At 38.9% G+C, this 27,727-nt stretch overlaps 1 protein-coding gene across 1 annotated transcript in view; it reads right to left on the bottom strand.

The window, feature by feature from the left end:
• The window catches only part of COL4A2 (collagen, type IV, alpha 2), a 250,911-nt gene that overhangs the window by 63,250 nt on the left and 159,934 nt on the right, over positions 1-27,727 (bottom strand). The window contains exons 7-17 of the mRNA XM_006901565.1: positions 27,278-27,349; positions 24,196-24,231; positions 24,019-24,081; positions 22,330-22,365; positions 18,376-18,417; positions 14,979-15,077; positions 13,968-14,003; positions 13,076-13,126; positions 11,874-11,918; positions 4,095-4,148; positions 3,596-3,662 (exon numbers count right to left, since the gene is read on the bottom strand). Coding sequence (XP_006901627.1) covers positions 3,596-3,662; positions 4,095-4,148; positions 11,874-11,918; positions 13,076-13,126; positions 13,968-14,003; positions 14,979-15,077; positions 18,376-18,417; positions 22,330-22,365; positions 24,019-24,081; positions 24,196-24,231; positions 27,278-27,349 — 601 coding nt within the window. The remainder of the gene's footprint in view (positions 1-3,595; positions 3,663-4,094; positions 4,149-11,873; positions 11,919-13,075; positions 13,127-13,967; positions 14,004-14,978; positions 15,078-18,375; positions 18,418-22,329; positions 22,366-24,018; positions 24,082-24,195; positions 24,232-27,277; positions 27,350-27,727) is intronic.

Below are 27,727 nucleotides of genomic sequence, written 5' to 3'. Positions count from 1 at the left end.
AGCAGGGTTTAGGACTTTGTACATAGGGTTGCTATGAGTCGCAGGTGACTTGATGGCACATAACAACATCAACATCATCATCATCATCATCATCAGTAAAATGAGGTGAATATTATTATCTTCCTCTTGAGGTTTTTGGAAGGAGTTAATATATTGACAAATGCAAATGGAACAACTTGGGCCATTGCCTGGCACGTAGAAAGCACTATATAAACACCAGGCAAGATGATAATGAAATAAAAAGGGGTAAAATGCATAGTGATAGGTCTGTCCACTTAGTTGGAAGACTAGCAAGGTGATCTTTATTTTAATAAATTGGGACTCATTTCTTTGAAGACATAGCTCCCCTCCTTGACCCTGTTCCACTCTGACAAGCTCCAGCAATGTGACTCTGTAAATGTCAAGCTTCTATTTATCTTTTCCCTGAAAAAAAGCTGCTCATTAGTCAACCTTTGACTTTAAATCCCAAGGAGGCCAGTCTGTTAACAACTGAGCTCATTGAAAATGCAGGAAAGTTGTCAAGTAGCAAAATGGGCAACAGCAGTGTTTCTGAATTTACACATGGGCAAAACCCAACTTTCAACAAAGATTCATTTTCTCAGTCTGGTTTCCAAGATTTCAGTGTGCAGAACTAAATGAATTCTAAGTGCTCCCTTGGTGACATTTTTTAAAAATGCAGAAGAGACTCCGCCAATGTTAATTTAAAAGCTAGAGACTCTGCCAATGTTAATTTAAAAGCTCATGTTCCCAAAACCTCGCTATCACTAATTATGAGTCAAGTCAAACCAACCTCATGTTCCTTTCAAGTAAGGTTTCTGGGCTGACAGACACTTTGGATGTCAAGGATAAGAAAATGAAATGTTCCCTCCTCAGCTAGGTGGATCTGCAGCTTTTTGAGCAGAGACTTCAAAATATACTGTTTAATGGTTCAATGTCAAACCAGAGAGCAGAGAGAAGTCCCCCGGGATTGCAACGTTTGTTTGCAGCCTTTTCTGGAGAACGTTTTCATCAGTGTTGGATGGAGACACACAGAAGCAGCTAGTGAATCAATAAAGAATTCACACCTAAACTGGAAAATGAGTACTCGACTCCTGGACATGCATGACAGCGGTGAGGCAGAGCAGGCCATCTGGATGCAGGAGTAAAGCACTAGAACATTGTCAATGATTTTTAAAAAATTTACACTTAAAATACCTATCTGTTAACATTTACATCATTTAGTCATTCAAGCATTTAGCTACTGAGCCCTTAGAAAGTGCCTAGCACTGTCACAGGAATTAGGGGTACAGCAGTGAACAACAGAAGCTAAAATCCCTATCCTTGGATGCACTGGGAGCCATTGCAGTGGGGACCATGCTGCAACTGGACATCTTGCTCTCTGGTCTGGGTACATGGCCATATAGCGCTGAAGGCGGTGGCAGGTACACCAGGGGTTAGAAAAAACATGCTACGCAAAGAGCTTGCCTCAAGATCAGGATTGAAATATATTAATGTGAATGATTTAGCTAAAGAAGTCTGATCATGGAAGGCAGTATGGCACTTTCTCAAAAATGTGCAAATAGAAATACCATTTGACCCAGAAATTCCACTACTGGGAATATACTCCAAAGAGACCATAAGTGCCACCCAAGAAGATATAAGCACACCCATGTTTATCGTGGCTTTGTTCACAATAGCAAAGAGCTGGAAACAATCTAGGTGCCCATCAACAAACGAATGGATAGAAAAGCTGTGGTATACTCACACAATGGAATACTATGTTGCATTGAAAAAGAAGGAACTCATGCAATATTATTCAAAACGGGTGACCCTGGAGGACATTATGCTGAATGAAACATCTCAGTCACAAAAGGACAAATACTGCATAGTGCCACTGTTGTAAAATGGGACCGACATTGGCATTGGGGGGAGACTGAGAAAGATGGGATAAATTATGTATACTGTATTGAAATAGATGAGGGAGAGAACTGTTTAAAAGGGATATGTGATTAGGTATTATTGTCATGACAGGAGTACAGAACCAAGACTGCACAGTGGAGTGGACTTGGGTGGAGGGATTGTATAACAATGAAAGAATTTTTCTTTTACTTTTCAAAGAGAAGAGTGAACTGGGGGGGGGAGTGGTGGGCAGGGAGAAAAGTGGAACAATGAATGAATGGAAATCCAAAGTCTGTAAACTTTGATGAAAATTAATAATAAAAAATAAAATTAAAAAAAAGAAGGCTGATCACCAGATATCATGGAGTCTGGAAAGATGAATTCTTCCTAGAGCATGCCAAAAGATACACAGATGATGGTACCAATCCTGAAGGAGATGGGTATTACAGAATATGAGCCAAGATTTATAAGTCAGATGTTGGAGTTTGCCTTCTGATATGTAACTACAATTCTAGATGATGCAAAAATTTATTCAAGCCATGCTAAGAAAGCAACTGCTGATGCAGATGATGCGCACGGAGGAGATTGCCTTCATTTCTCTCTTGGAGAAGCTGGTGGATTTAAATCATGTGCCTTTGGGTTGACAGCACAACTCCTTGCCTCTAAGCTACCAGAATCCCCTGCAGTTAGTAACTGTTGTTGTTGACATGTGTAAGTGTGACTCATAGAGATCCTATGAACACTTAGGAGTACAGTGTATTAAAAAAATTTTTTTAAACCTTACAATGATTTACATTCAGAAAGCTTCAGAGAGAAGAGCTCTAATCACAGAATTAGAATTCTATTTCAATATGATCTTATCAAGTTGGAAGGCTGAGAAAAAATACCAAGATGAGTATTTGTCGCAAAACATGCAAAATCTTGTACATACACTCAGAGGATTAACTGTAGCCATGGGGAGGATCTTCCAGGGTGGCAGTGCATGCGATGAATATCTAGGGTATAGATGCTTTGAAGTCTGAAAGGATGTGACTGTTTACAGAGGAAGGGTGAGGATGATTTTTTAGTCTTCAGACCAGCAAATGGAATGGTGAAGAGGAAGGCTCATTTGGATAAGAAAAGATGGAAGGCAGGTGGGACTGCGGGTATTGAAAGTCGGTGGATTAAAAGAGTGCATTTCATGAGCAATAGTCCAGAGGGCAAAAATAGAGCCTGCAGATGTTATTGAGAAAGGAAAGAATTTCCTAGTGGAGAGGGGTCCCCTGGAAAGTAGTGCATTCTTTGTCAGGCAGAGGGAAAGTGATGGTCTCGATGATGCTGACTTTAGACCATGAGGGAAGTGGTACAAGAGAATGTAAAAGTTGCTGTTGAGTCAAGTATGACTCATAGCAACACAATGAACAGCAGACCTGAGACTTGTCATATTCTGTGCAGTCCTCATCATCTCTGACAGGCCTGAGTCTATTGCTGTGGTCACTGTGTCTATCTATCTATTTGGGGGTTTTCCTCTCTTTAGTTGACTCTCCATCTTTCCAAGGAATAGTCTCTCTTAGCAACATGTCCAAAGTATGAGAGACAAAACTTCGCCTGTCCTAATGCTATTCTCTAAACATCTTTTCTTTTCTCTTTTGAAAATATTTCTTGAATGTTCCTGGTTCTTTTTCTGAAACTGAGAATGAAGCAATGCTAAGCCATGTAAGAGGCAGTGTAGACAAACCTTTAGCTATGGAAGGATGAGGAGAGTAGGCAGGTGGTCCTGGGGGGCCTTGGTCACCCATTTCTCCCTAGAAGAGAAAAGGTGGGAGACAGAAGAACATGAAGACAGCTTTTTAGAGTTTTTGCCAAGATGCATATTTCCCCTGAATAAATCTTAATCTTGGTTATGAAGATGCAGCTAATTTAGTGGATGTGTTATTTTGAGTCATTGAACCACAGGTTGTTCCCAAAGAATAATCGCCACTGATGAATCCCAGGCATTGTGCCCATCAGTCAGCTGGAAACTGACACAGAGGCATTTCCATTGGATTCTGAAATCTTTGCAAACTACTTGAAATGGTTGGGAAACTGTGTTTTCTACCATATAGAGTCTAACACTGCTGATAATCATAATCAAGCCATCCAATAGAGCGGAGCTGGGAGATGATGCAAACACACTCCAACACAAAATTATTTGTATAAAAGAAATGAAAAACTTCCGAAACAAAATGTGAGATCACCTTGGGTCCTCGAGGTCCATCAGGGCCTTGGTAGCCATCCAATCCTCGGCTGCCCTGCAACGAAGAGTTCATTTATCAATTCCAATGCTAACAATTATAAAAAACAGACACAATGCCATCATTATATTTAATAAAATGAGAACAATTCATTGATATCACTGACTGCCAAGTCTATATTCAGTTTTTCTCAATAAAATATTATTATCTTTGCCTTTTTAAAGATGAGGAATCAAGATACAAAAAAAGGCCGTATATGATATGTATGTTGTATATGACATGATATATGGTAGAGAATTTATTTTTTAAAAATTGTGGTTTGGGTGAAAGTTTACAGAGCAAATTAGCTTTTTCATTCAACAATTTGTATACATTCTGTTTTATAACATTAGTTGCCACTTACTCAATTTAACAGCACTCTCTTAAAGTCACTTTTAATTCCTAATGGTTTTCTTTTCTTACTACTTAAAAAAATTATTTTGCTGTTATTTAAGAACCAAATTATTGTGCTGTCATTGGGCATTCTGAATTTTGGTAGATTTTAGCCTGTGTGATGGTGTATTAGTCTAACTCTCTAGTTAAGGTCTCCAAACAAGGATCTCTGGCAGTGTAGTGTGTTATGTGTTGCCGTGCTAATGGAAAGACTGGTGGTTTAAATACATGATCTGTTCTGTGGGAGGAGGATGGGCAGGCATCTCCTGTAAAGATTTACAGAGTCAGAATCCCACAGGAGGATCTCTCTAAGTCGGGACTGACTTGATGACAGTGGGATATGAAAGTTATCAGATCGCTAGACTTCATTACATTTAAGTTCATCTTTTGGCAAGGATTACTCATGGCGCTGCTTTGCTCTTCCACTGCAGCCCATCAAAGAGCACACATGTCTGCTTGGCCCAGTTTAGTGCTTTTCAGATTGAACAGTACGTGCAGGAGCTGATTCATCCATTACAATCTTCTCTCAACATAAATTCGGAAAATTGCAGTTGACACTACATAGAAGTGTTAAAGTCATTTGGTTCAGAAATTTTTCTCCCCATCATTTTTTAAAATTTCAGCACTGTAGGAATCCATTCTCATAAAGTTAAAGACAAGTTTACATATGAAAAGAAACATCTGGCAATGGTTAAGAAACATTCTTAGAGGATTAGAATGGGAAGACGGAAGGAAAAATTAGTAAAGAGGTAACAGCCACAAATTAAGGTGGGTGAAGGGAAATGCAAGATACAATAAGGGGGTTATTAGCACAATATCAATGAATAAAGAGAGGAAGGGGGGAAAATCTATAATGCTAATCATTAATACATAATTCCTTAGAATACTTACTGAAAGAGACCATTTATCCTTATACACCATTTCCTAAGACATCTAGGTAGATGTGTGAAACTATTTAGCAATCCAGAAATTTATTCCCTCTTGTTAAGGTGTATATTTGATGAGGCCATCACAATTCAAAATGGTATTTGCTAATGGTAGAAATATATTCATTATTCGATTATCTTACAGGGTTTTTTTAAAAAAAATCTAGAAACATGGATGCTGAAAGCCTTACTGTTTAAAACCAACTAAAATTGGCATGATTTTGTGTTTTTCCTTGCGAGCCTATGATTTAGCTTGTGGCTTTCTTTCACACTAGGTGGAGCTGAAGATTCAAAATTGAAGGCAAAATTGAAGACTCCTAGAGTCTAGCAGCCTTTCATATCTTTGATATTAAAAAATGACTAAGAGACCACCACGTGAGATAAGCTAGGAGTCCTTAAGGAACCAAATACTGGATGAGAGGCAACTCGGCCTTTAGTCTGAGCTGTGTCCAGAGCTGATGTGACAACCCAGCTCCCACAACAATGCGTTGGAATTTGCCGAATCTACACTTCCTTCTGTGGCACCCAAGCATTGCTCAGTCACGCTGCGACACCACCAAGGAACAAAAACAAGCAGCCCCAAATACCAAGTGCTCATCACCTCTGTTGAAAAGGTCAAAAGAGGACCTAGATTTTTGGAAGATTTCTCATTGTCTGGGATTAACTGGGAATTAAATGAAACCAATTGGGACAAGGTGAAAACTGAAACAGCACTCAGCATTGCTCTCAGACTGGCAGCAGCTACAACCCCAAAGTCAAGAACCTCAGTAAGTCAATACAAAGATCTAAAAGTTTCCCTGTGAGTTCTCAGTGGCAGATAAATTGGCAGGGGCCTGAAAATGGAGTATTATGTATAATTTAGTAGGTTGGTGGACAATTAATGAGCATTCTGGGTCAATCACAGAATACTGGCAGCTGGGATCCCAGGAGTCTGGAACCCAGACAGAACAATAATATAAACACTCCCTCTTTTGCTCAGCTGTAGATATATCAAGGGAAGCAGGAAAGCCAGGAAGCAGCCCTATCAAGAGGGGATCATGTAAGGCCCTTCTTGGAGGGAAGCTAGAAGGGTCCAGTCTGGATGCAGGAGGCTCTTTGCGACCTCACTTGGAGAAACCCTCTCCTCCTGCCAAGGTGAGGGTCAAGGATTCCCATCACTGGGAGAAACTGAAGTCAGGTAAATTTCCAGTGTGGGATGAATAACTGCTCTGAAGGAACAGATGCCTCTCCTCCCTTCATATTGAGTACTATATCATTTCACAAACTTGAATTTGAAAAGAAGTTCTGATTATTGAACTGTGGAAGCATTTTTTTTTCTTTTAAGGGTAAAAACTAGGCTAATGCAGAATCATTAGGCAGAAATCCTTAGAGTCTAGCTGAAATGATCAGATAAAAAGAACTTATGATTAAAGTCTTTTAGAGGAATACAGACTTCTAAAAGACTTAACACCAGTTAGAGTCTTATGCCATTTGAACATCTTTCTGCTTCATCTTTCTGCTACTCACTTGTTCATCCTATTTTCATTATAGTGGTCAAGGGAACACCATTGTCATTGTGTGTTGTTGTGTCAATTCAAACTCAGAGCAATTCTGCAGGACAGAGTAAATATACTCCACAGGGTGTTTGAGGCTGTAGCCTTTACAGGAGCAGCTTACCAGGTCTCTCTCCCTGGGAGATCTGGGGTTAGAAGATGGACTTTAACAGGTCTCTGGGCTTCCTGTGGAAACATCATTAGATTCTATCTTTTTTTTTTTCATTAGATTCTATCTTATACAAACCATGTGTATAAGAGAACCTGAGCCGAGTTTGAAAAATAAATGGGATTTAGCATGTGGGAAAAGAAATCAAGGAGATTTCAAGAAAAGACCTCAAGATGAAATGGTTCCTCTCTTCTTTAATTCATTCTAAAGCAATGGTAAACTTCTACAATCAACATTCTTGGATAAGAATGAAATCTTTTCATTGAACATAAATGGCAATAATAAGATAATTAGAAGAGGTGTGGTATGGTTCAAATGATGGTGATGAAATATGGAAAGCTTCCAAGCAGAAAACAGAGAGGCTGCTGATGAGCTTGTATCTTTGTAAAGAACAGGTCCTCATAAACTCTGTCTTAACTATTGTTGTTGCTGTTAAGTGCAGTCGAGTTTGTACTGATTTAGCAACAAAATGGAGCTGCCTGGTCCTGAGTCATTCTCACAATTGTTGCTATGTTTGAGCCCCCAGCCGTAGCGCCAACGTCAATCCATCTCAGTGAGAATCTTCCTCCTTTTTGTTGACCTTCTGCTTTCCTTTAATGATGTCCTTCTTCAAGAAATGATCCCTCCCGATAACCTGTCCAAAGTATGTGAGACTAAGTCTCATTGCTCTTTCATCTAAGGAGCATGTGGTCTGTAATTATTTCTTCCAAGACATATTATGCCTTCTTCCAGTAGTCCATGGTAAATGAAATATTTTTCATCAACAACATAATTAAAATCCATCATTTCTTCTTCAGTCTTGTTGATTCGTTGCCCAGCCTTCAAAAAAAACAAGGCAACTGGAAAAAAAAATTACAATGTCTAAAGGTGGGCTGGAGCCCTGATGGCAATCCATAGGGAGTTGCACTGCTAATCTAATGGTGGTGCTTCTCTGGTGGTTCAAATCCACCAGCAGCTCTGAGGGAGAAAGATGAGCCATCTTTTCCCCTGCAGTCTATGGCCTCCCAAATCCCACTTGAGAATTGGCTATGAGTTGTATTCGACTCGATGGCAATGAAGTAGTTTTTATTTTGCTTTGCTTGTTAAAAAGTCGTGTAAGATGGGGCAAGCACATCTTGGTCCTCAAAGAGATTTCTGCTCTTTTTTATCTTTTTAGATTATAGTTATGGGCTTTGCTGGAACTTTTGCTCAGTTAATAAAATATATTTACCCTAGAAAAGGGTGAAACAAAGAATCTTTACATTTTTATGTAACTAAAAAACCCCCCCCAACAACCCACAACCAAACCAAAGCCATGAAAATCCGCTGCCATCAAGTTGATTCTAACTCATGTTTTCCCCACAGTGGATTTCCAAACCTGCAGAACTCAATAGGAACAGACTGCCTCCTTTTTCTTCTGAGGAGCAGCCCACTTCATCATAAACCACAACCCTGGAGCCTTCAGGTGAATTCTGACTCATAGTGATGCTCCATCAGGTTTCCAAGACTGTAAAGTCTATAGGAGGAAACTGTCCATCCTTCTCCTGCGGAGCGGCTGGTGGATTTGAACTGCTGACCTTTTAGTTACCAGCTTGCGATATGAAACATTATGCCATTAGGGCCCCTTAAGTCTGCAAAAGGCACTTGCTATTCCCATACAGGAAGGGTCAGAACTAACAGAAGTTCTAGTAAACTTCACAGGAGGCGGATTGTGCCTTTTTCTCAGAATGTATTTTCTTTCTCACTTCATCCAATTTTAATGCATTGTTTACAGTACTGTTTAGAGTTACTCCTTGAAGCTGCATTTGGTTTCTGGTTCCATTTTATACCATGAAACCGAAGTTTGTGTGTCAGACTCAACAGTCGCTGGGGGGTAATGGCAACTTGGCAAGTAAGAAAACATAAAACAGACATGACTGCGGCATCATTTGGAATTAACAAGCAGGATGGCTGAGTCATTTGTGTATGTCCTGTCCATTTCCTATTTTTATAGTCAAGTAAACTATTTCTTCTTAGCAACTGTGATGTCCTACTTTACAGAAACTATCTGTGTCTTCTCAGGTTGCTGCAGCTGCAGAAAGACGCTCCAAGAAGTCAGCCTGAAACTCCAACATCTGGGCCACAGCAGTCAGAGGTAGCAGGTGGTCAGCCCTCGCCGAGCATCCCGTGGTCTTTCATTAGCTTCTGAGTTCTAGGCAGCAGATGTGTTGGACTGAACTTTAAAACGCTACGATTCCTTTGCATTGAGTGTAAGAAAATGAATATGAACTATGATTTCGCCAGCAAATAGTAAGAAACGAAAGTATTAAGAGTTGTGCTTTACTGATGTGCTTTTAAATGTGAATGGTTGCTTCTGTCCTCTGTCCTTTTACAAGCACTTATTATAATCCATAAACTTAGAAACTGGCCTTCTTGTCTTTGGTAGGATAGCTATCCCTTTAATATTATAGCTATGGAGATGTCTCCTCTCAATAAATAATAATATGAAAAACTGGGTGCTATTAGGGTTGTTGTTGTTGTTATGTGCCACTGAATCAGGTATGAGCATAGCAACTCTATGAACAATGGCTCTGAATCTTGCCCTCTCCTGAACCAACCGCACTGTCTCTGACACACCTGACTCCATTGCCCCAGTCCCTGTGTCAATCCATCTCATCCAGGGTCTTCCTTTTCTGTTCCTCCTGGCAACATGCTCAGATTATGTGAGACAGAGTTTCAAAATCCTTGCCTCTAAGGAGAAAACTGGTTTCACCCTCAAGGGCAGACCTGTTTATTCTCTTAGCAGTCCATGGTAGGGCCAATATTCTTCTCCAGCATCACAACTCAAAGGCATCAATTCTTTTGTCATCTTTATTCATTGTCCAGCTTTCAGATGAATAACAAACAACTGAGAAGACCATGGCCTGGATCAGCCTTATCTTAGTCTCTATACTAACATCTAGAGCCTGGCTTAAGGTTCCTGTCCTGAAATTAAAAGGACAAGTATGGGAATCCACAGTGGTTGAAGATAGAAATAAAGAATGGAGCTATTGCAAGTGGTCCAAACTTGAACTCTAATAGAGAATGAGCCTAGAGTCCATAAGGAGTCAGAAATGGAGTCTGAGAGGCCAAGTAATCAGAGAACAAACATGGCAGAATGTGCAACGCTTCCTAATCATGTCTTCACAATTTTCCAGATGCTACTATCCTACCATAGAACCAGGAGAAGATTCAATGGGGCTACAATTGAGGCTGAACTGGAGTTTTTAATATCTACTCGTATGTATGTACCTGCTGGAATTATTTGGGAAATATTAGCCCCTGAGTACCAAGAGCCTACCATAACACTGGCTGCATAACTGAAATAGCATGCAACTAGAGCCTAACAAGTTTTTGGTTTCTAGTGTCTATGAGGACTTTCATTAAATAAAGAGTCACCTGGAGTCACTGCAGTTCTTATGCAACCTGCTAGCTGAAGGCAGATCTGTAAGTGCTAATACAGAATAATCTCCAAGGCATACTAGGTAGAAAAACCAAAATGAAACAAGTGCTAAATAATATACATTTGAAAAGATACTGTTATTATGTACCACTGAGTTGGAAGTGATTCAGAGCTGAGCCTCCAGCAGGTTTACAGAGGCCGTAATTCGCATGGGAGGAAACTGCCCATCTTTCTCTTTTAAAGCAGCTGGTGGATTCAGATCTTGTGCCTTTGGGATTGGTCTCTGTTAGCACTTATCTCAAATGACAGCTAAGAAACCAGCAATAGTGGTTGATGCTGGGGAATACGTTAAGGGTCACCAAAGGGAAGGAGATGAGCTATGTGTTCTAAAATTGAATTAGTGAGGACAATGAATAACAAAAAAAAAATCATCTAAAACCTATTTCTATGTATACTTTGTTTCCATCTATGGTGTATGACTTAGATTTAGGTTCACACCATCATTCTCACATAACATTTTCTTATTTTTTAAAAAAGTAAAAAAAATATGTTCACAGACACATTACAAAGTAATTAATAACATTATCACTGAATATAAACCGATACCAAAACCCACGGAGTCAATATGAAAAAAAGAAATGTGGGCCTCTGGACTGCAAGATGCCTAAGAATAACTACCTTGACATATATGAGCAACAAAACAGAAAGAATAAAAGCCATGGCAAGTCGGGGTCAAGTGATGAGAGGGCTTGAGGGAAAGAAAGATGGAAAGAACCAGAGGCTGACTTCCAGAACAGGGAAAACAATTACCTAATTTTCTCTAAGGGTCATGAATTATCTGAGAAGATTATTTATGCTACTGTAAAGAAAGAAAGGCAAGTTTTAAATATATTTCCCTGGGGCAATTGTTCCTTTTCTGTGATACATTTATATAATTTTTCTTTCTTTATTATTATTAAATTTTATTAGTTTTAATGAACATTTACAGAGATTTTGGGTTTTCATTCATTCATTGTTGCACTGTTTTCTCCACCCTCCTCCCCAGTTCATTCTTCTTTCCCCCCCAATGTCTGCTTTAATTGTCCAATTGCCACAGTGCTTGTCAAAGCCAGTTCTGATTAATCTCCTTTGTCAGTGTGTCCTTTGCCATTCCCTATCACTCCTCCCTGAGAGAGACTTCACCTTGATTCATAAGGAAAAGGGGATGGCGTATTCTCTTAGCTACTTCCTGCTGAAAAGGGACGCTGTGGGTGATACATTTATATTTGATCTGTGTAAAATGGAGCAACACAGAGCAGACGATGTTTCACGAGTCAAACTTACTTTCTGGCCTGGCAATCCTTTTTCACCATTAAAGCCAACAGCACCCTGGATTGAAAAGAAGGCAGAAGAAACAGTGGCTCAGAATACACAGCAGAACTTTCCAGAGGGAATTTTAATGATGTCTGGCATTGTTTACAATGAAATGTTGTTGGACTAATAGAACAATTCTTAGTCCAGATTTTGAAGAAAAGTAACAAACTACCAATTATGCTCCATTTTGAAAGGGGAGCCCAAGAATAAACAACTATAATGAAGAGGAATAAAGGAAATAAAATCCATTATAATCACCAAACTACATTATTACAAATGCTTTCAAAACACCAGGAAACCTCTTCTATTTTCTAAAGGTGAGAAATAATTTAGTCATGTTGTCATACAAGAAATTATTTCTACCACTCAAAGAAATAAAAAAAAAAAAAGTAAAAATATAAACAGGCCTATATGTCAATATTCTAACAAGAATATTACTTTTGTTTCTGGAGACTGTACAATATGTCTTTAATAGCAGTGACAATCAGATAGCTATTCTTTCGTCTTCCTGGGCCCAGAGGCATGATCAACATTTCCCAACTTTCTCTGCTGTTAAGTTTGGTCTTGTGACTGAGTCCTGGCTAATGAGATCAGAGCGGAGTGCGTTCTTGCCATGTATTTATATGTCAAAATTTCTAGACGGTAGGTATGTTCTGAGGTCTGTTGAGTCACAAGATGACTGAGTTATCATGGAAGCAGACCCTCCTCCTTCACCACTAAAAGTATTTCTGTTGAACTCTGGGCAACAAGTAAGAAATTTCTCGTGTTTCAGAAAATATACATATTTGATATTATTTTTTTTTATGTTTGGTATTCTTAACTCACGATGATCTCATGCACAACTGGAGAAGTTGTGAAATGTACTACTGTGAAACCACAGATTTCTAGTACCTTACTCTGGAAAACCCTACTAAAATCTGTTCAGCATCATATAACAACATGCAAGCCTTCACTACTAAGAGGTAGTGGCTGCAGATGGAATTGAACCCAGGTCTCCTGTACAGAAGGCAGGACTGATACCATTAAACCAATAACACCTCCTCATGTTTGATTATCACAGCTTAAATTAGCTGAACTTACACAAACAGAAAACTTTTTGTGCTGTCTTTCCTTAGTCCTCCAAATAAAGAGACACTCCTTTAAAAATTGAAATTATAAAATGCACATTTTACCCGTGTTCCTGGAAAACCCATGATGCCTTCTTCTCCCTTCAAGGAAATGCCCTAGGATAGAACAAAGAGAACATTACATCAGTGCTCCAGAATTCTTTCTACTTAGTATCCTAGCTGTGGCAAGACTACCTCTGGTGATAGTACATTCCAGGACAGGCTTAAGCCAGAGTTTAGAGAGAAACCCTATGAGCTTGCCTGGATTATTATTTAGTAAAAGGCAGTGTGGTTAAACTGAACAAAAAGAGTGAAGGTGGGACACAGCATAATCTATATTTTAATGAGTTAGAGGTGAGGGAGAGAGGATTCTACAGCTATAACCCAGAATAGAAGCCACATCCTAAAATCTCTACAGATCTCTATGCCCGCTCTACTCTATAGTCTTTCCTTCCTCCATCCTTCCCTTTTCTCCCTGTATCTCTCTTTTTGTCCTTCTGTCCTCTGAACAAGTTTAGGTTCATTTATAAACGTTAAGTACAGACATTATAACTGGTGATCGTCAGGTAACCACTGTTGTTGTGTGCCACTGAGCTGGAATATATTCACAACTAACTCTCCAGCAGGTTTTCAGAGGCTGTGAATTGCACAGAACCATCTTTCTCCCTCAGACCATGTGGGAGATTCAAACCCACTGCCTTTGGGTTTGCTGTGTAATTCCTTACTATTAAGCCACTAGTACTCAGAATCTTTTCCTGGAACTCAACTTGACTGCTGAAGGTACTGATTAGTTAACGGTTATTATGCCAAAGGGAAAAAAACAAAACAGCTTTCTGAAAACAAGATGTGAAAATATATGCTAAGCTTGCACTGCTGTAGATGAATGAATGAGCAACCAAGAATACAAAGGCCATTAAGAAGGAGGTGAAGTGATAAGAAACATTCTTAGTTGACTTACTATTTTTCCTTGTTCCCCCTCACTTCCTTTTTCACCCTGTGAAGAATATGAAAAAGAATTTCAGAATAATAATATTTAAAATATGTCAGGATTTTAGGTTATGAGGTGAAATATATTTAACAGTTTTGACAATCTTTTAAAATGAACAGTAACAAATGTTTCCTAAATTTTGTCGCATCAAGTTCACAAGAAAAAAAAACCACACACCTGTCTTTCTACCTGCCCCCCTCCCAAAATGTCACAATATAAATAAAGCAGGTATTATTTTCTAGAATTTTCAGAAATTCTGTCTACATTTCAATCTACTGTTGCAGGCATACACCAACATCTTTATAGTGGAAGCCCCTGGGTGAGATTCTAATTACATTAGACTGAATAAACATAATATTAGGAAAGTATTCTGAGAAAAGGGTACATTTGGGATGCATTAAGAAAAAGTGTCTTTAGAAACTAATGCCAAATTTGTATAGTTAATTTATTTTCCCTTTTCTTGTTACAAAATGGTGAAAGAAATGTGACTTGCTTGGTTCTTTGCCCTGCGCCCCCTTTAACAGGGCTTAAGACCCCTGAAGCTCAAGACTGCCCCCTGCAGGCTGTCTTGTCTGAGCCCTGGAACCAAACCTTAGCTACAGAAAATGAAAAGGAAATCTCATCAGGGTGCTTTTCCACCTCAGCTTCAATCCAACTTGTCTCTGGCTTTGCCCCACCTTAAGGTTCTTATCCTGAGAGTGCACAAAGACCCCCTGGGAGTCAGATTTTGGTAGTGTACTAGTGTTGTTTTAAACTCAAAAACTCTTTAAGGTGAAGGACTGATGAAAATTATTTGACTGGAATCTTGGTCACTGTTTGCCTCTTTGGGGATGAAATTTTCTTATGGGATGCCTCTGCTATTTGCAATATGATTGTCTGAATAAAATTGAGCAAAGTTACCTTGATTATTCTTTTTTTTTATTCTTCCTTTTTTTAACAGTTCAACTGAGAACACAGTTAATTCTCCTGACACCTCTTTACCTTATATTGCTCAGGGTGAATCAAGTCTTTAGTGGGCCCAGTGCTGGCCTGGTCATTGTCTGATGGGATTCCATTCGGTCCTGGTTGTCCTATGTCACCCTGTGCATTATTTAGGAAAAACATTCATCTTTAAATGAAAAAGATACTATAAAATTTTAATAAAAGTAGGATTCTACACAATAATGACATATATATTTTATTTATATGTACCACATATATATCTATTTTGCAGAATAATAGTAAAAAAGAGACCTATTTTTGCATCCTAGTTTCATTATTCTTTAGAATGAATGACTTAAAATAGCCCTTTATCTGTGGAGAGATTAGAACTCTCATCAAACACTACAATGGGATTGTAAAATTGTACAGTCACTCTGGAAGGCAGTTTGGTATGTCCTCAAAAAATTGAATGTAAAAATTCCATATGACCCAGATATTTCACTGCTAGGAATATACTCCAAGTAAAACAGAACTGAGATACAGACATTTGTACATTGATTTTCATAGCAGCATTATTCACAATAGCAAGAACATAGAAACAGCTGAAATGTTCATCAACAGATGACTGAATTGAGTAACTGTAGTACATTCACATGATGGAAGACCATGCAGCACTCAGAAGTATGACTTTGAAAAGTATTATAGGAGTATATATAGGAGAGGCTAGAGAGTATTATGCTGAGTGAACGAACTCAGGTGCATAAGAACAAATACTGTGTAAGACCATTATTGTAAAAACAGAAGGATAACCAGTGAGATGTGAATTGATCTACAAAGAGGGAAGGGGAGGGGGACTGGAGGCTGAGGGTAGGTGGACAGGAGTGGAAAGAAATGTATGAGTGAAACAATTTTAAAAAGTAAAAAATAAAAAAATTAAAATCCTCTTATTTCTTTCATACAGAACTTCCAGATTATTTCCAATTATGATGAATTTCTATACATAGAAATTATTTGTTGGAATTTACACTGAATAATAAATAAAGTAAAACTTAAAAAAAAAAAGAAATTATTTGTTCTGTTATGTACTATGTATTAACATTTCCACTAATTTTATCAGTAGACACTGCGAGAGAAAGAATACTTGTTTCATCACAACTTCATCAGATAGTTTTTTTAATATAATAGAGTATCTCATTTCATCATATAATATTTTAAGATTGCTTTAACTTGCATTTTTGCAACTAGCAAGAACCATTTTTTTCATTTTAATGAAAGATTGCTTTAACTTGCAGTTTTGCAACTAGCAAGAAACATTTTTTTTCATTTTCATGAAAGTTTACAGGGTCTTTGGATTTCCATTCATTCACTGTTGCACACTCCTCCCTGCCTACCTCTCCTTTCCCAGTTCGCTTTTCTCTTTGAAAAGGAAAAAAAACAAACCCCCAAAAAACCAAAAAAACCCCAACCTTTCACTGTTATACAATCTCCTCCCCTCCCCCAGTCCATTCCACTAAGCAACTTTCATTCTGGACTCTTATCTAATGACAATAATACCTAATCATATAATCCTCCTACTCCTAAACAGTTCTCTCCCTCATCTGTTTCGGTGCAGTATACATTATTTGTCCCCTCTTAGTTTCCCCCCAGTCCTGATGTCAGTCCCACTTTACAACAGTGGCACTAAGCAGTATTTTTCCTTTTGTGTCTGAGATATTAAGGAACACTTTTAAAAATGTATTTCATAATTACCTACATGAATGTATTAATCTCTAATTTATTGGGCCTTGATGTTTTTATTAAAAACTCAAATAAGCTCTTTCTAGTTGGGTAACTTAATTTTATTTCCATGTGTCTAATGAAACTGTTCTCCCTCTCCTTGCAATGATTTCTTCCGAAAATGTTTCTTCTTCTCATTTTATTATTTTGTTAAATTTCATCTTATGGAAGTTAACATTTTATATGCGATAATCTTTTAGTATTTTTCTTTTGTGATTTCTTCTATGGTATGAATAAAAAAAAAATATTTCCTCTTCACACCCAAATTGTACTTGATTCTGATTCTGCTTATTTAGGTGTGCCAGTAAACAAAAAAGCAAAATGAAAATGCTCAAGTAGAGGCCAAGGAACAAAATCTATTTTACTTCGGATGACTGGATTTTTTGATGAATGAAATGGGATTTTGCTTTTGTGAAGATATTTTTTTAAAGCTGTGATATACTGAGTGGATGCTGAGTATCATTTTGAGTCTTTTACACATGTTCTGTCATATAATCCTCTCAACAGTTATGGTGTCTCTGAATCTTAGGGTTGTAGAACCTTTAAAGGTCACATAATCTTTATTACCTTTGAGCTCAACAGAAATGACACAGCCCTTATTCCTAAGGTGGCTCTGTGCTTGTTTTGTCCTTATTTCAATCTCTTTCAGTCCGCTATGAATTTTACATGATTAGGAGGGACTCTTGGTGAAAGGGCTTTCTCTTTTTATGTGCTAGAGACTAGCTGGAGTCATGTGTCAGAGGCTCAGCCAAGGATAATCTCAGGGGAATTTCTAAATTTGCTTCCGTCACCCCCAAGGGTGAGGACAAGGGTGACGTGGCAGTTGGTCTCCAGTACAGTGCCCCTGAACTTTCATCAAGAAGCAAATGCCCTTCCCTGCCTGCCCCTCTCACTATGCCTCTGTTGGGTCTTTATGCAAGAGGTCTATTGTAAACCTAACTGGTTTATTTTCTTAAATATTGTTGTAGAATGTATATCATAAAAAACCTAACATTTAACCATTTTCAGTGTCTTTAATTCTATTCACCATATTGTGTGACCATCAACACCACCCCTTTCCAAACATTGTTCATCACTGTAAATAGAAGCTCAGTACTTCTTAAACAACAATTCCTACATTCTTTTCCCTCTAAGGTTATTTTCAAGTTGTTAAACATGGCATGCCTCAGCTTCTTTATGAGATTATCTTTGAACCACTAGTAAACTTTATTTCTATGTATTTGCCTATTCTAAATATTTCGTCTAAGTAGGATCATATAATTAATTATCCTTCCATCTCTGGCTTATTTGATCTTAGTCTTAATGCTTTCAGGGTCCACTCATGTTGTATCATGTGTCAGAGCCTCATTCTGTTTATAGCTGAGTAGTACTAGACCATGACATGTAGATACCACACTGTGTTGACCTAATTCATCTGTTAATGGCCACATGGGTTGTTTCCACCTTCTGCCTACTGCTGCCATGAACACTGTACAAGTCGATGGTTTATTTTTTATTGTCCCATTGATCCATACTGGAACATGTGTTATAACTTGGCAGTTTATAATGATTACTTTCATATGCAAATTTATGTTTGTATATTGCCTCAAGACAACAATATAAAGCTTCGTGATTAAAAGGATTTCTTTTCTAATTGTTAATCATTGCATGACTCCGCTTTAATCTACTGGGTTGCTTTTACCTTTTCACCCTTTTTCCCATAAAATCCAAGTCCTCTGTTGCCCTGAAAAGACAAAATAATTCTGTAAGTCAATACAAATTATATATAATAATAAAACAACTGAAGCTATTGCCACTGAGTTGATTCTAACTCAAACGAACCCTCTAGGAGAGGGAAACTGCCCCATCTAGTTCCACACTATGATGCCTTTGGAAGCAGAGTGTCACATTTTTTTTCTCCAGGGAGCGGCTAATAGGTTCAAACTGGTGGGTTCAAGCAGCTGAATGTTTAACCACTGTGCCACCAGTTCTCAGGGAATTATTATTATTGTTAACTTTTTTTTAAGAAAAAGAAATTTGAGGATCTATAACATTATGGGACAACTATTCCTGCATCATAGTTTGGCTTTACCTCCTAGAAACCAATTAGCAAGGAAAAGAAAATTTTTTCCTTTTTGTTATTTTTCTATGTAACAGCATAATAAAAAGGAAGCTCTGGTGGCCTAGTGGCAAGAAACTGCGCTGCAACCCCAAAGGCATGTAGTTCAAGGCCTCCAGCTGCTCCACAGGAGAAGGATGGGCAATCTCCCCCTGGTGATTAACTGCCTCTGAAAACCTGCTGGAGGGTCAGCTATTATTGGTCAGTTCTGACTCTATGGTACACAACTACAACAACATATAAACGTTTGACAGGAGCAATTTGAGATTACGGGCACTTACTTCACAAACTAGTCTAAACAATTCACAGGACCACAATACAGGGAGGGTTTGCACTGAACTGAGCTCTGGGGGCGCGTTCCCTAGCAAATTGTGCTGCTAACCCGCAGGCTGGATCCCACCAGTGGCTCCCGGGGAGAAAGACGGGGTAATCTACACTGTGACTCAGGCTTGGAAACGTGACCGAAGGTTGCTAGGAGTCAGGATGCCCTCCATGGCACTCAGGGTGAATGAGTGATTCTTAACTGGAGTCTTTGCCTGGTGTAAACAGTTAACACAGCTGGGCACTACCTCATGGTTGGAGGTTCTAATTCACCCAGATGTGTTTTGGAAGAAGGCCTAGGGATTTCTATCTGCAGCATAGCTCCACTCAAGAGTCCCGTGAGTTACCATAGCTGGAGCTGACTCGATAGCAAGGCGTCTTTTATTCTTTCCATACCGGAACCGAAATCTTATGTACTTTCAATAAGTCAAGTAATTTATATTCTACGCAAAACCTCAAAGGCAGTGAACAAACAGCACATATGCTGTCACCTCGTGGGAATATGTTACAGTTTGCGTTCCAAAATACATTTTATTTCTCAGGAAATTGACTCCATTATTAATTCCACCCAATGACTGAACATTTATAGCAGTGTGAGTTCTGTGCTAAATGTTCCCGTCTTTTACTGTCTTGTACACACTCAGTTCCGGCGAGTTCGCAGATGGTGGAATTCAGAGAGCCAGGTCCTTTGACTAGTGTCTCACAGCTAGTGAGTGGGAGAGCATGGTTTTTCAACACGAATCTTTCTCGTGATCATCAGACGGCCTCTATATGGTTCAGGCCCCTACAGATTTATACAACAGCTCATTTTTTATTCCCTGGAATCCTGTGGGAAGAGCCTTAGTGCCCATAATCTCAAATTGCTCCTGTCAAACTTTTATAAGTTGTTGTTGTTGTGTACCATAGAGTCAGAACTGACCAATAACAGCTGACCCTCCAGCAGAAGAGCCTCTCTTCTGCTTCAGCATTTTCTCATTCTGGAATGATAACTTCAATTTCTCATAAGATTTTCTATTCTTTTTGTGTCTTTAGAGAAAGGGCCATCATTTGGATTTTATCCAACTGTTTCATGTTCCTTTTACTTCAAGAAGCAACGTCACAGTCCAGCTACTTAGCAAGTATTCAATAGTTTTCTGAGTGGAATAAAGAAAAATTTGCTCAACTATGATGTGAGAGATAGGTAGCTATGAAATGTTAGACTACAATGGATGTACATTATAGAAAGAGTACTTGTCTTTCCTTTAACTCCCAATGTTTCCTTATTCCCATAGTGACTAAAAACTTTTGCAGAGCTCCAACTGATCCTTCCCTCTCTATGGTAAACTGCTGGCTCCCCTCATATGCCAGATATTCTCTGAAAAGCAAAGCAAAGCCTTTAATTCATTTTTTTGCTTTTGCCTTCTTTCCCACCTGGTTGGGAGTTGAAATCAAAGCTCAGAACATAAGCCCGGCTAGAGTCAAATGCAATTTGTTTTCGTCCCCTGCGGTCATTCTCTGGCTCTTGAGCTGGATGTTGAAGTCCCCAGGAAATGACTTGGTCAGGAGGTGAGGAGTGCTGTTTGTATATGCAGCGGCAAGTAGAGATCTGAGGCTCTGGCCTGAGCTGGGAGCTGGGCTGCTTCTGCCTTGGCCCCGGCTGCCCTGTCCTACATCCGCTTCTCTTGGCTCTGATCCTTTCCCATCCTGCTCAAGGCTGCTGGACAGCAGGGAGGCAGCAGCCATCAAAAGGCTCCAGCTCAGGCCAGAAGCCATGTCAGAAACGATGGGAGCCTGGGTGGGAGGCACTGGGGGTGGCAGGAGCGGTCAGCAGGAGGTCAGAGAAATGGGATTTCACACAGAGCCGGCGTTTTAAGTGCACAGGACTGGAAATGTCTTCCATTGGGATGCTTGGTAAAGGGAACGGGTCTTAAAGTTTAATAACAGTAGCCTAGTATTTCTAACTCATGTCAAATTTTGATGAAATACCTCCCTAGTCACCTTCATTTTGTTCTGGACATTTGTCCAATTTTACCAGGTCACAATGAATCCTATTTCTGTTCTCCCACTTCTAACAGCCACCCACCTTGTGCTCCAATGAACTAAATCATCATTCTCTGATGAAAATAACATCCACTGAAGTTGCAACCTGACAAGAATATCTTTGAAATGATTTCCAGAGGTTGACATCAGGTCCTTGTAGAGACCAATTACACACAGGTAAGAAGAATTTCACTGGCTCCCTATAACTAACGTACCTGCAAATTTTCCATTCTCATAATTTACCACCTATGGATAAATACCACTGTCCTGTAACAATGAGTAGATTCTGACCTAAGACCATTTTACAGAATGTAACTGCCTTCTAGGAAAAGATTCATAGGCTGAAATCTCAAGAAACAAACTGCCAGATCATTTTTCTCACAGAACCACTGGTGTATAAATAGTTGTTATTGTTGTTGTTACGTGCTGTCGAGTCGCTTGCAACTCACAGTGACCCTTTGTACAACAGCTCTGAACCCTTCTCTATCCTGAACCAACCTCACTGCTCTGACACACCAACCCCTGTTAGCCTAGTCTCTGACTCAATCCATCTCATCTGGGGTCTTCCTCTCCTGCACTGGCCCTCCACCCTCCCAAGCATGATGTCCCTCTCCAAGGACTGGTCCCTCCTTGCAACATGTCCAAAGTATGTGAGAGAGAGGTTCAGAATCCTTGCTTCCAAGGATAAATAGTAGTAGTTCCTGAAATGTCCTAACTTAAATTTTTCATTACATTTTATTAAGGTTTTTTTTTAATATGACAAGAGGGATTTTATAAGTGACTCATATGCAATAAATTATTGAACACTCTGGACATTTATAGTATTCATCTTTGTAGGTTAACATTGTTGTGTTTTTGTTGTTAGATACCATCATGTCAACTATGGCTCATAGTAACCCTATGAACAATAGATAGAAATAAATACACACATACACACGCTTTCTCTCTCTCTCCCCCCATACTGCTATTGGTCCAGCTCTGACTCATAGTGCCCTCCATCAGGTTTCCAAGGCTGAACGTCTTTACAGAGGAGACTGTCCTTCATTCTCTCTTGGAGCAGCTGGGGGACTGGAACTGGTTGGAACCTTGCAGTCAGCAGCTCAAGACATCACACACTATGCCACGAAGGCTACAGAAATACTTCACAAATATCTAAGTCCCTCTTCCCTTTCCCTTATCGCCCCCAAATCAACTTACTTGCTGTCCTTTTGGTCCAGGGGGTCCAGGTGGTCCCTACACAAACACAAAGAAATCCGTCAGTTGTTTTCTTTAGCCCAGGACCCAGATAACATCTGCTAGAAAACTCTGGGAAAGCCATTTACTGTATATTTAAAACATCATGGAGACGGCTCATGGAGGTTTAGAATTCATCTGTTTCCGTAGGGATGAAAAGCCACATGGAAGAAAGAAAAGAGGTCAGAGTTCTCAGAATTTGCTGGCTGTCCATGTCCAGCTGGTTTTAGTTTGCTTTTTGTTGGGGCTTCTGACTTCACTCATGTCCTTTCTGTGTTTGTTCTGATCCCTGCACAGGTCCCAGGCCCTGTGACTGCAGAGACTGTTTCTCCTGCCTTCCTCTGGGATTCCCCACAGGACACTGTCTAGCACTTTTTGGTAGTGATTCAACAAATGCTCAGTGACAGAATTAATCCTGGAGGCCAGTATTGCAGGGCCAAAGTCCATCAGCACATTTCTGTAAAGCATCCAGTGTCAACACCGTGCTTAGAAGAAGAGGATTTTGGAATGCATTAGGAGAAAACAGAGATGTAGATGGGAAGAAATGGACAGGCTGAGGATTGTTGGCTATTTTAATGGTTCATATGAGGAACATGAAGCTTTAAGATCAGTTAAAGGGTCTAATAATTTGTCTTAGGATTCTGTGTACTTAAAGGCCAGCAAACTCAAAGCAGGTGGTATGTGTGAGTAAACCTAAAATTTTGTATAGTAGGCGAGCAAACTTTTAGCACTACAGAATTCTCATTTCAGTCCAATACATCAAATCTTTCATGGCTAGAAATCTCCTTGCAAAAATGACTTTCATAGCATCAGGGAAACTTGAAAAAAAATCATTATTATTATTTGAAAGAACTGAATGGATATTACCACTACAAGAACCAGTTACTGGAATTCTCCCAAACAAATATGTCTTCATTGTTTCTCAATATCTGTTAATATGAGGCATCATTTTCCCAATCTTAAGAAATTGTTTTCAATGATGAGATCTTTCACTTATTCAGCTAACATTTTTCCCTAATTAATTTCAAGAACTCTTTTTCTCACTACTAGAAAATTTGGGGAATGAGAGTCAGGAAACTCCTCCTGGCGCAGGCCATGTGTGTGGTTTGAGCAGTGGTGGGAGGGCTGTGAAGGCATCAGTGAGTCTCGCTTCTCTTTGTAATCACTCCACCTTCATTCAGTTGTTATGTCCTGTCACAACTCATCCTATGACAGGCAGCCAGGGGATTCTAGGGGCATTTTGTGATGTCCACTTTCTATCACTGTCGCTGCATAGCTGTGATGTGACAGTTCATTCCCCCTCACCTTTACCAACTTGTTGATCTTTGGTCTGCTTTGTCCCCACCAGGTGGACAGTGCTGGGACTGGAAGTGCTTACACTTGACAGAAGAACATGCCGCCAGCATCAAGCCAAAGCCTGATAGAGTTGCAGCCACCTGGTAGCCACACATTTTAACTCCTCATTCTTCAATCTCAACAGCAGTAAAATGTATGCAAAGAGGAAAGCATTTACCTTGATATTTTCTATAGTGACTGTAAGAAGCATACGTTTGTTTTAAAATGTTTGCTTCTATCTAAGGGTTGAGGAAGCTGCACTCAGAAAGGATAGCCTAACAAGGGTCCACTAGTGAATATACTGTGCCAAGTACTTACTGGTCTCCCTGGAGCTCCAACTGGACCCATGGGTCCTGCATATCCAGGGCGGCCAGGAGGTCCCTGTAGACACACAATGAGGGAATATTTTTAGGAAAGGAAGATTGGTCTGGAGTTCCTAAGGTTTCGCGTTAATAAAAAAGGAAACTTAAAAAAAAAGAAAAAAAGGAAACTTACCTGGAAACCAACCAAACCAGGCTCTCCAGGTTCACCCTAATTGAGAAGAAATAATTTTAAGAGTTATAGCTTTGAAATAAACTCAGATTTAATCATGTTTTATTTCAATTTGGATATCAGCACACAGAACAAATCAACTCTATAGCTCTTACTCTCTTTTTAAATTTTCAGATGTTGATTATTTGCTACACATGATGTTTTTGTAACTCTTCTACAATGTACAGCTTTTGTGTGTGTACATCTGAAGACATAATTTCAGTATGTATATAAAGATAAATTAATGAGTGAGGCGTGTTTTTAATATAAGCATTAAGAAAATAATAGAATGTTAAGCATATTGCAGTATCCATGTGAATTTCTGAATACTTATTATCTTCAAGTTTAATTTCAGAAAACATTAAAAACTATAGAGAATTAAAGGAAAAACATTTCACACTCTATATTAGGATCTAGAAGACATTTAGTAGCCAAAATGGCTCTATTGAAAAGATCTTGAAACTTAGATATATAATAAATACCTAGTAGAGAAAAAGCTAGTCTACATGATAGTTACAATACATACAGTTTCTCTTAAACTTTCTTTTATAAGTACAAATGTGACTTGTAAATCAGATGTACGGAACTTAAATGTGGAGACTATGGAAGATGCTTAACCAGAAATGTGACTTAGAAAACATTTCAGGAGGGGCATATCAATTCATACTACTACTAAATAGTAATCTACTAAAATGATTTATTTGGAAGTACTGTAAACGTCTATGACTCGACGGCACTAAACAACAACAACAACAACAACAACTGTAAACGTAAGTTTTGGTCAGTAAAATCCTGTTTAACTCCTCTAGGTAATTCCTACTTAAATAAGGAGAAGACAAATGCCAAAAAGACATTAAAACATAAACATCTGTGCAATTATCATACAGCAAGCATGCCCTCAAGAAGGAAGAACACTTTTTCTATCGACTGTCATTTTCCCTGCATTGGTTAATGAGGCCCTGGGGGAGCTCCATGTAAATGAGGAGTCAACAGGTATGTAAATAGTAGAGGTGCAGAACTGCACTGAATTTGACACATGGGTTGATCAATGTCCATGTTTTTATAGATGAGGCACTTGAATTCATAATGGTGAATGAATGGATTGGACCAAGGTCAAGTAAAATTGTGGCTGAGATAAGATTAGAGCCACTGGGCCTCTCAACATTTAGTCTGACCTTTTTAATACAATCTTATAATAATAAATTTCCCTATATGATCTATTTATCACCATTTAGCCCACCATATATTTATAGCCTTAAGAACGAGCACCATTCTGGACTGAAAAATGAACAAAGAATATGGATCTGATGTGATGTGATCTTTAAGTCTACACCTTAATCTACTGCCACCTAAGCATGCTGGGTTATGGGAGGTGAAGTGCAAGCTGGTGATCAGTATATATTGTGGAAGATGTTTTCATCATTATGTTTTAAATTCAACTCTTGTGTGTGTGTGTGTGTGTGTGTGTGTGTGTTGTGTGTGTATGTTTCAGACACTTCATAAGGAGGCTTTTTTTTTTAGAAGTTGTTCTTTTTTTTTTTTAGGTTTGAATCACCAGCCTTTTGGCTAGCAGCCTAATGTGTTTTAATTTAATTTTTTAAATAATTTTAATGAACATTTACAGAGAATTTGGATTGTCATTCATTCATTGCTGCACTTCTCTCCCCGCCCAGCCCTCTCCCCCCGCCCCCCCAGTTAGCTCCTCTCTAGCAAAAGAAAGACTCCCTCCCTGATACACAATCCCCCCGCACTCCTCGCACCGCCCCAAGTACATTCCACTATGCAACCTTAATTGTGGACTCTTGTGATAACCATAATACCCTATCATACATCGCTTCTAAATTATTCAGTCCCTCATCTGTTTCAGTGCAGTATACACAATTTATCCAGTCTTTCTCAGTCTTACGCCCCCCCCCACCTTGATATCAGTCCCATTTTACAGCAGTGGCACCATGCAATATTTGTCCTTTTGCGACTGAGATATTTCACTCAGCATAATGTCCTCCAGGCTCACCCATTTTGAATAATATTGAATTAGTTCCTTGTTTTTCAATGCAGCATAGTATTCCATTGTGTGAATATACCACAGCTTCTCTACCCATTCGTTTGTTGATGGGCACCTGGGTTGTTTCCAACTCCTTGTAATTGTGAACAGAGCTGCAATAAACATGGGTGTGCATATATCTGCTTGGATGTCAGTTATGGTCTCTTTGGGATATATTCCCAGTAGTGGAATTGCTGGGTCAAATGGTATCTCTATTTGCAACTTTTTGAGAAAGTGCCATACCGCCTTCCACAGTGGTTGCACCATTTTACATTCCCACCAACAGTGAATAAGGGTTCCAGTTTCTCCACAACCTCGCCAGCATTTGTTGCTTGCTGTTCTGTTAAATTTTGCTGTTCTGACGGGTGAAATGATATCTCATAGTTGTTCCTTTTTTTAAATTTTATCATTTGTGTGTGTATGTGTGTACCATCAAATCAGATTTGACTGGTACTGGAGGAGATTGTTCCTCCTTCTCCAGCAAAGCATCTGGTGAATTGGAACCGCATACCTCTAGGATTGCAGTGTAGCTTCTTGGCACTAGGCCACCAAAGCTCGCCTATATTCAACTCTTAAATTATCTGTTTTCTCTGCTAGGAAACATTAAGAGAAAGGCAAAATGCATACATAAATCTGTGAAAGACAGCTTTCACCATGCTCAAAAACAAAGGCTGAGGAGATTAGAAGCTATGAATGGGAAGATGTGATAAAATTTTCTTTTTTCTTTCAAAGTCAGAATTTTATGATACTAATTAAGTGTTTTGCTTGAGTATTGTAGGTATAGGAAAGACATGTTTTCACAATCAAGGATAAGAGTAAAAGTACTCTGAGTGAAAATAAAAATGTTTTAAATGAAACATAATTTTGGATTATTTCACCATTCTACACAGAGCTCCATTACAATCTTCCTCAAAATTTAGAATTCATTTGGTAGTTTATATCACTAATCTGAAAACCGATGCTGAATTGTTTAACTGTAATTCCTATCTCCAGCAAGCTTACCCTGTATTTGTCACGGTCCTCTTGGGATAATGCATATGGTTCACCTTTCTGTCCCTTTGGTCCTTGAGGTCCCTAATTAAATAAATTTTAAAAAAATTAACAAAAACCCTCAATACAAACCACATAAAAAATCTACTAAATAAATAAGGCTAGAAAGAAGATTATTATATGAAGGTGCTTTCATTTTAAACAAGGAAATAAACGCCTACAATGTATATACTGAATAATGTAACTTTGATTTCTTATCACAAAGAGATCATGTAATTTGATGAAGATTGTTACTAAGATGTTTAAGGCTTAAATTTTTAAATCATAGTTTTACTCTTATAATATTCACTACTAACTAAGGAGGAATATGAGATAAGATGACATGACATCTGGGAGACAGTGTAGGGTGAACAATGAGTTCTGGTAATGTAATGATTAAGCATTAAGTTGCAAACAGAAAGG

Source organism: Elephantulus edwardii, unplaced genomic scaffold (assembly GCF_000299155.1).
Source record: "Elephantulus edwardii isolate Elephantulus edwardi_28Jun2011 unplaced genomic scaffold, EleEdw1.0 scaffold00332, whole genome shotgun sequence".
NCBI classification, from domain to species: Eukaryota; Metazoa; Chordata; class Mammalia; order Macroscelidea; family Macroscelididae; genus Elephantulus; species Elephantulus edwardii.
The sequence above is the reverse complement of the archived record's forward strand: the minus strand, read 5'-3'. Positions and strand labels throughout refer to the sequence as shown.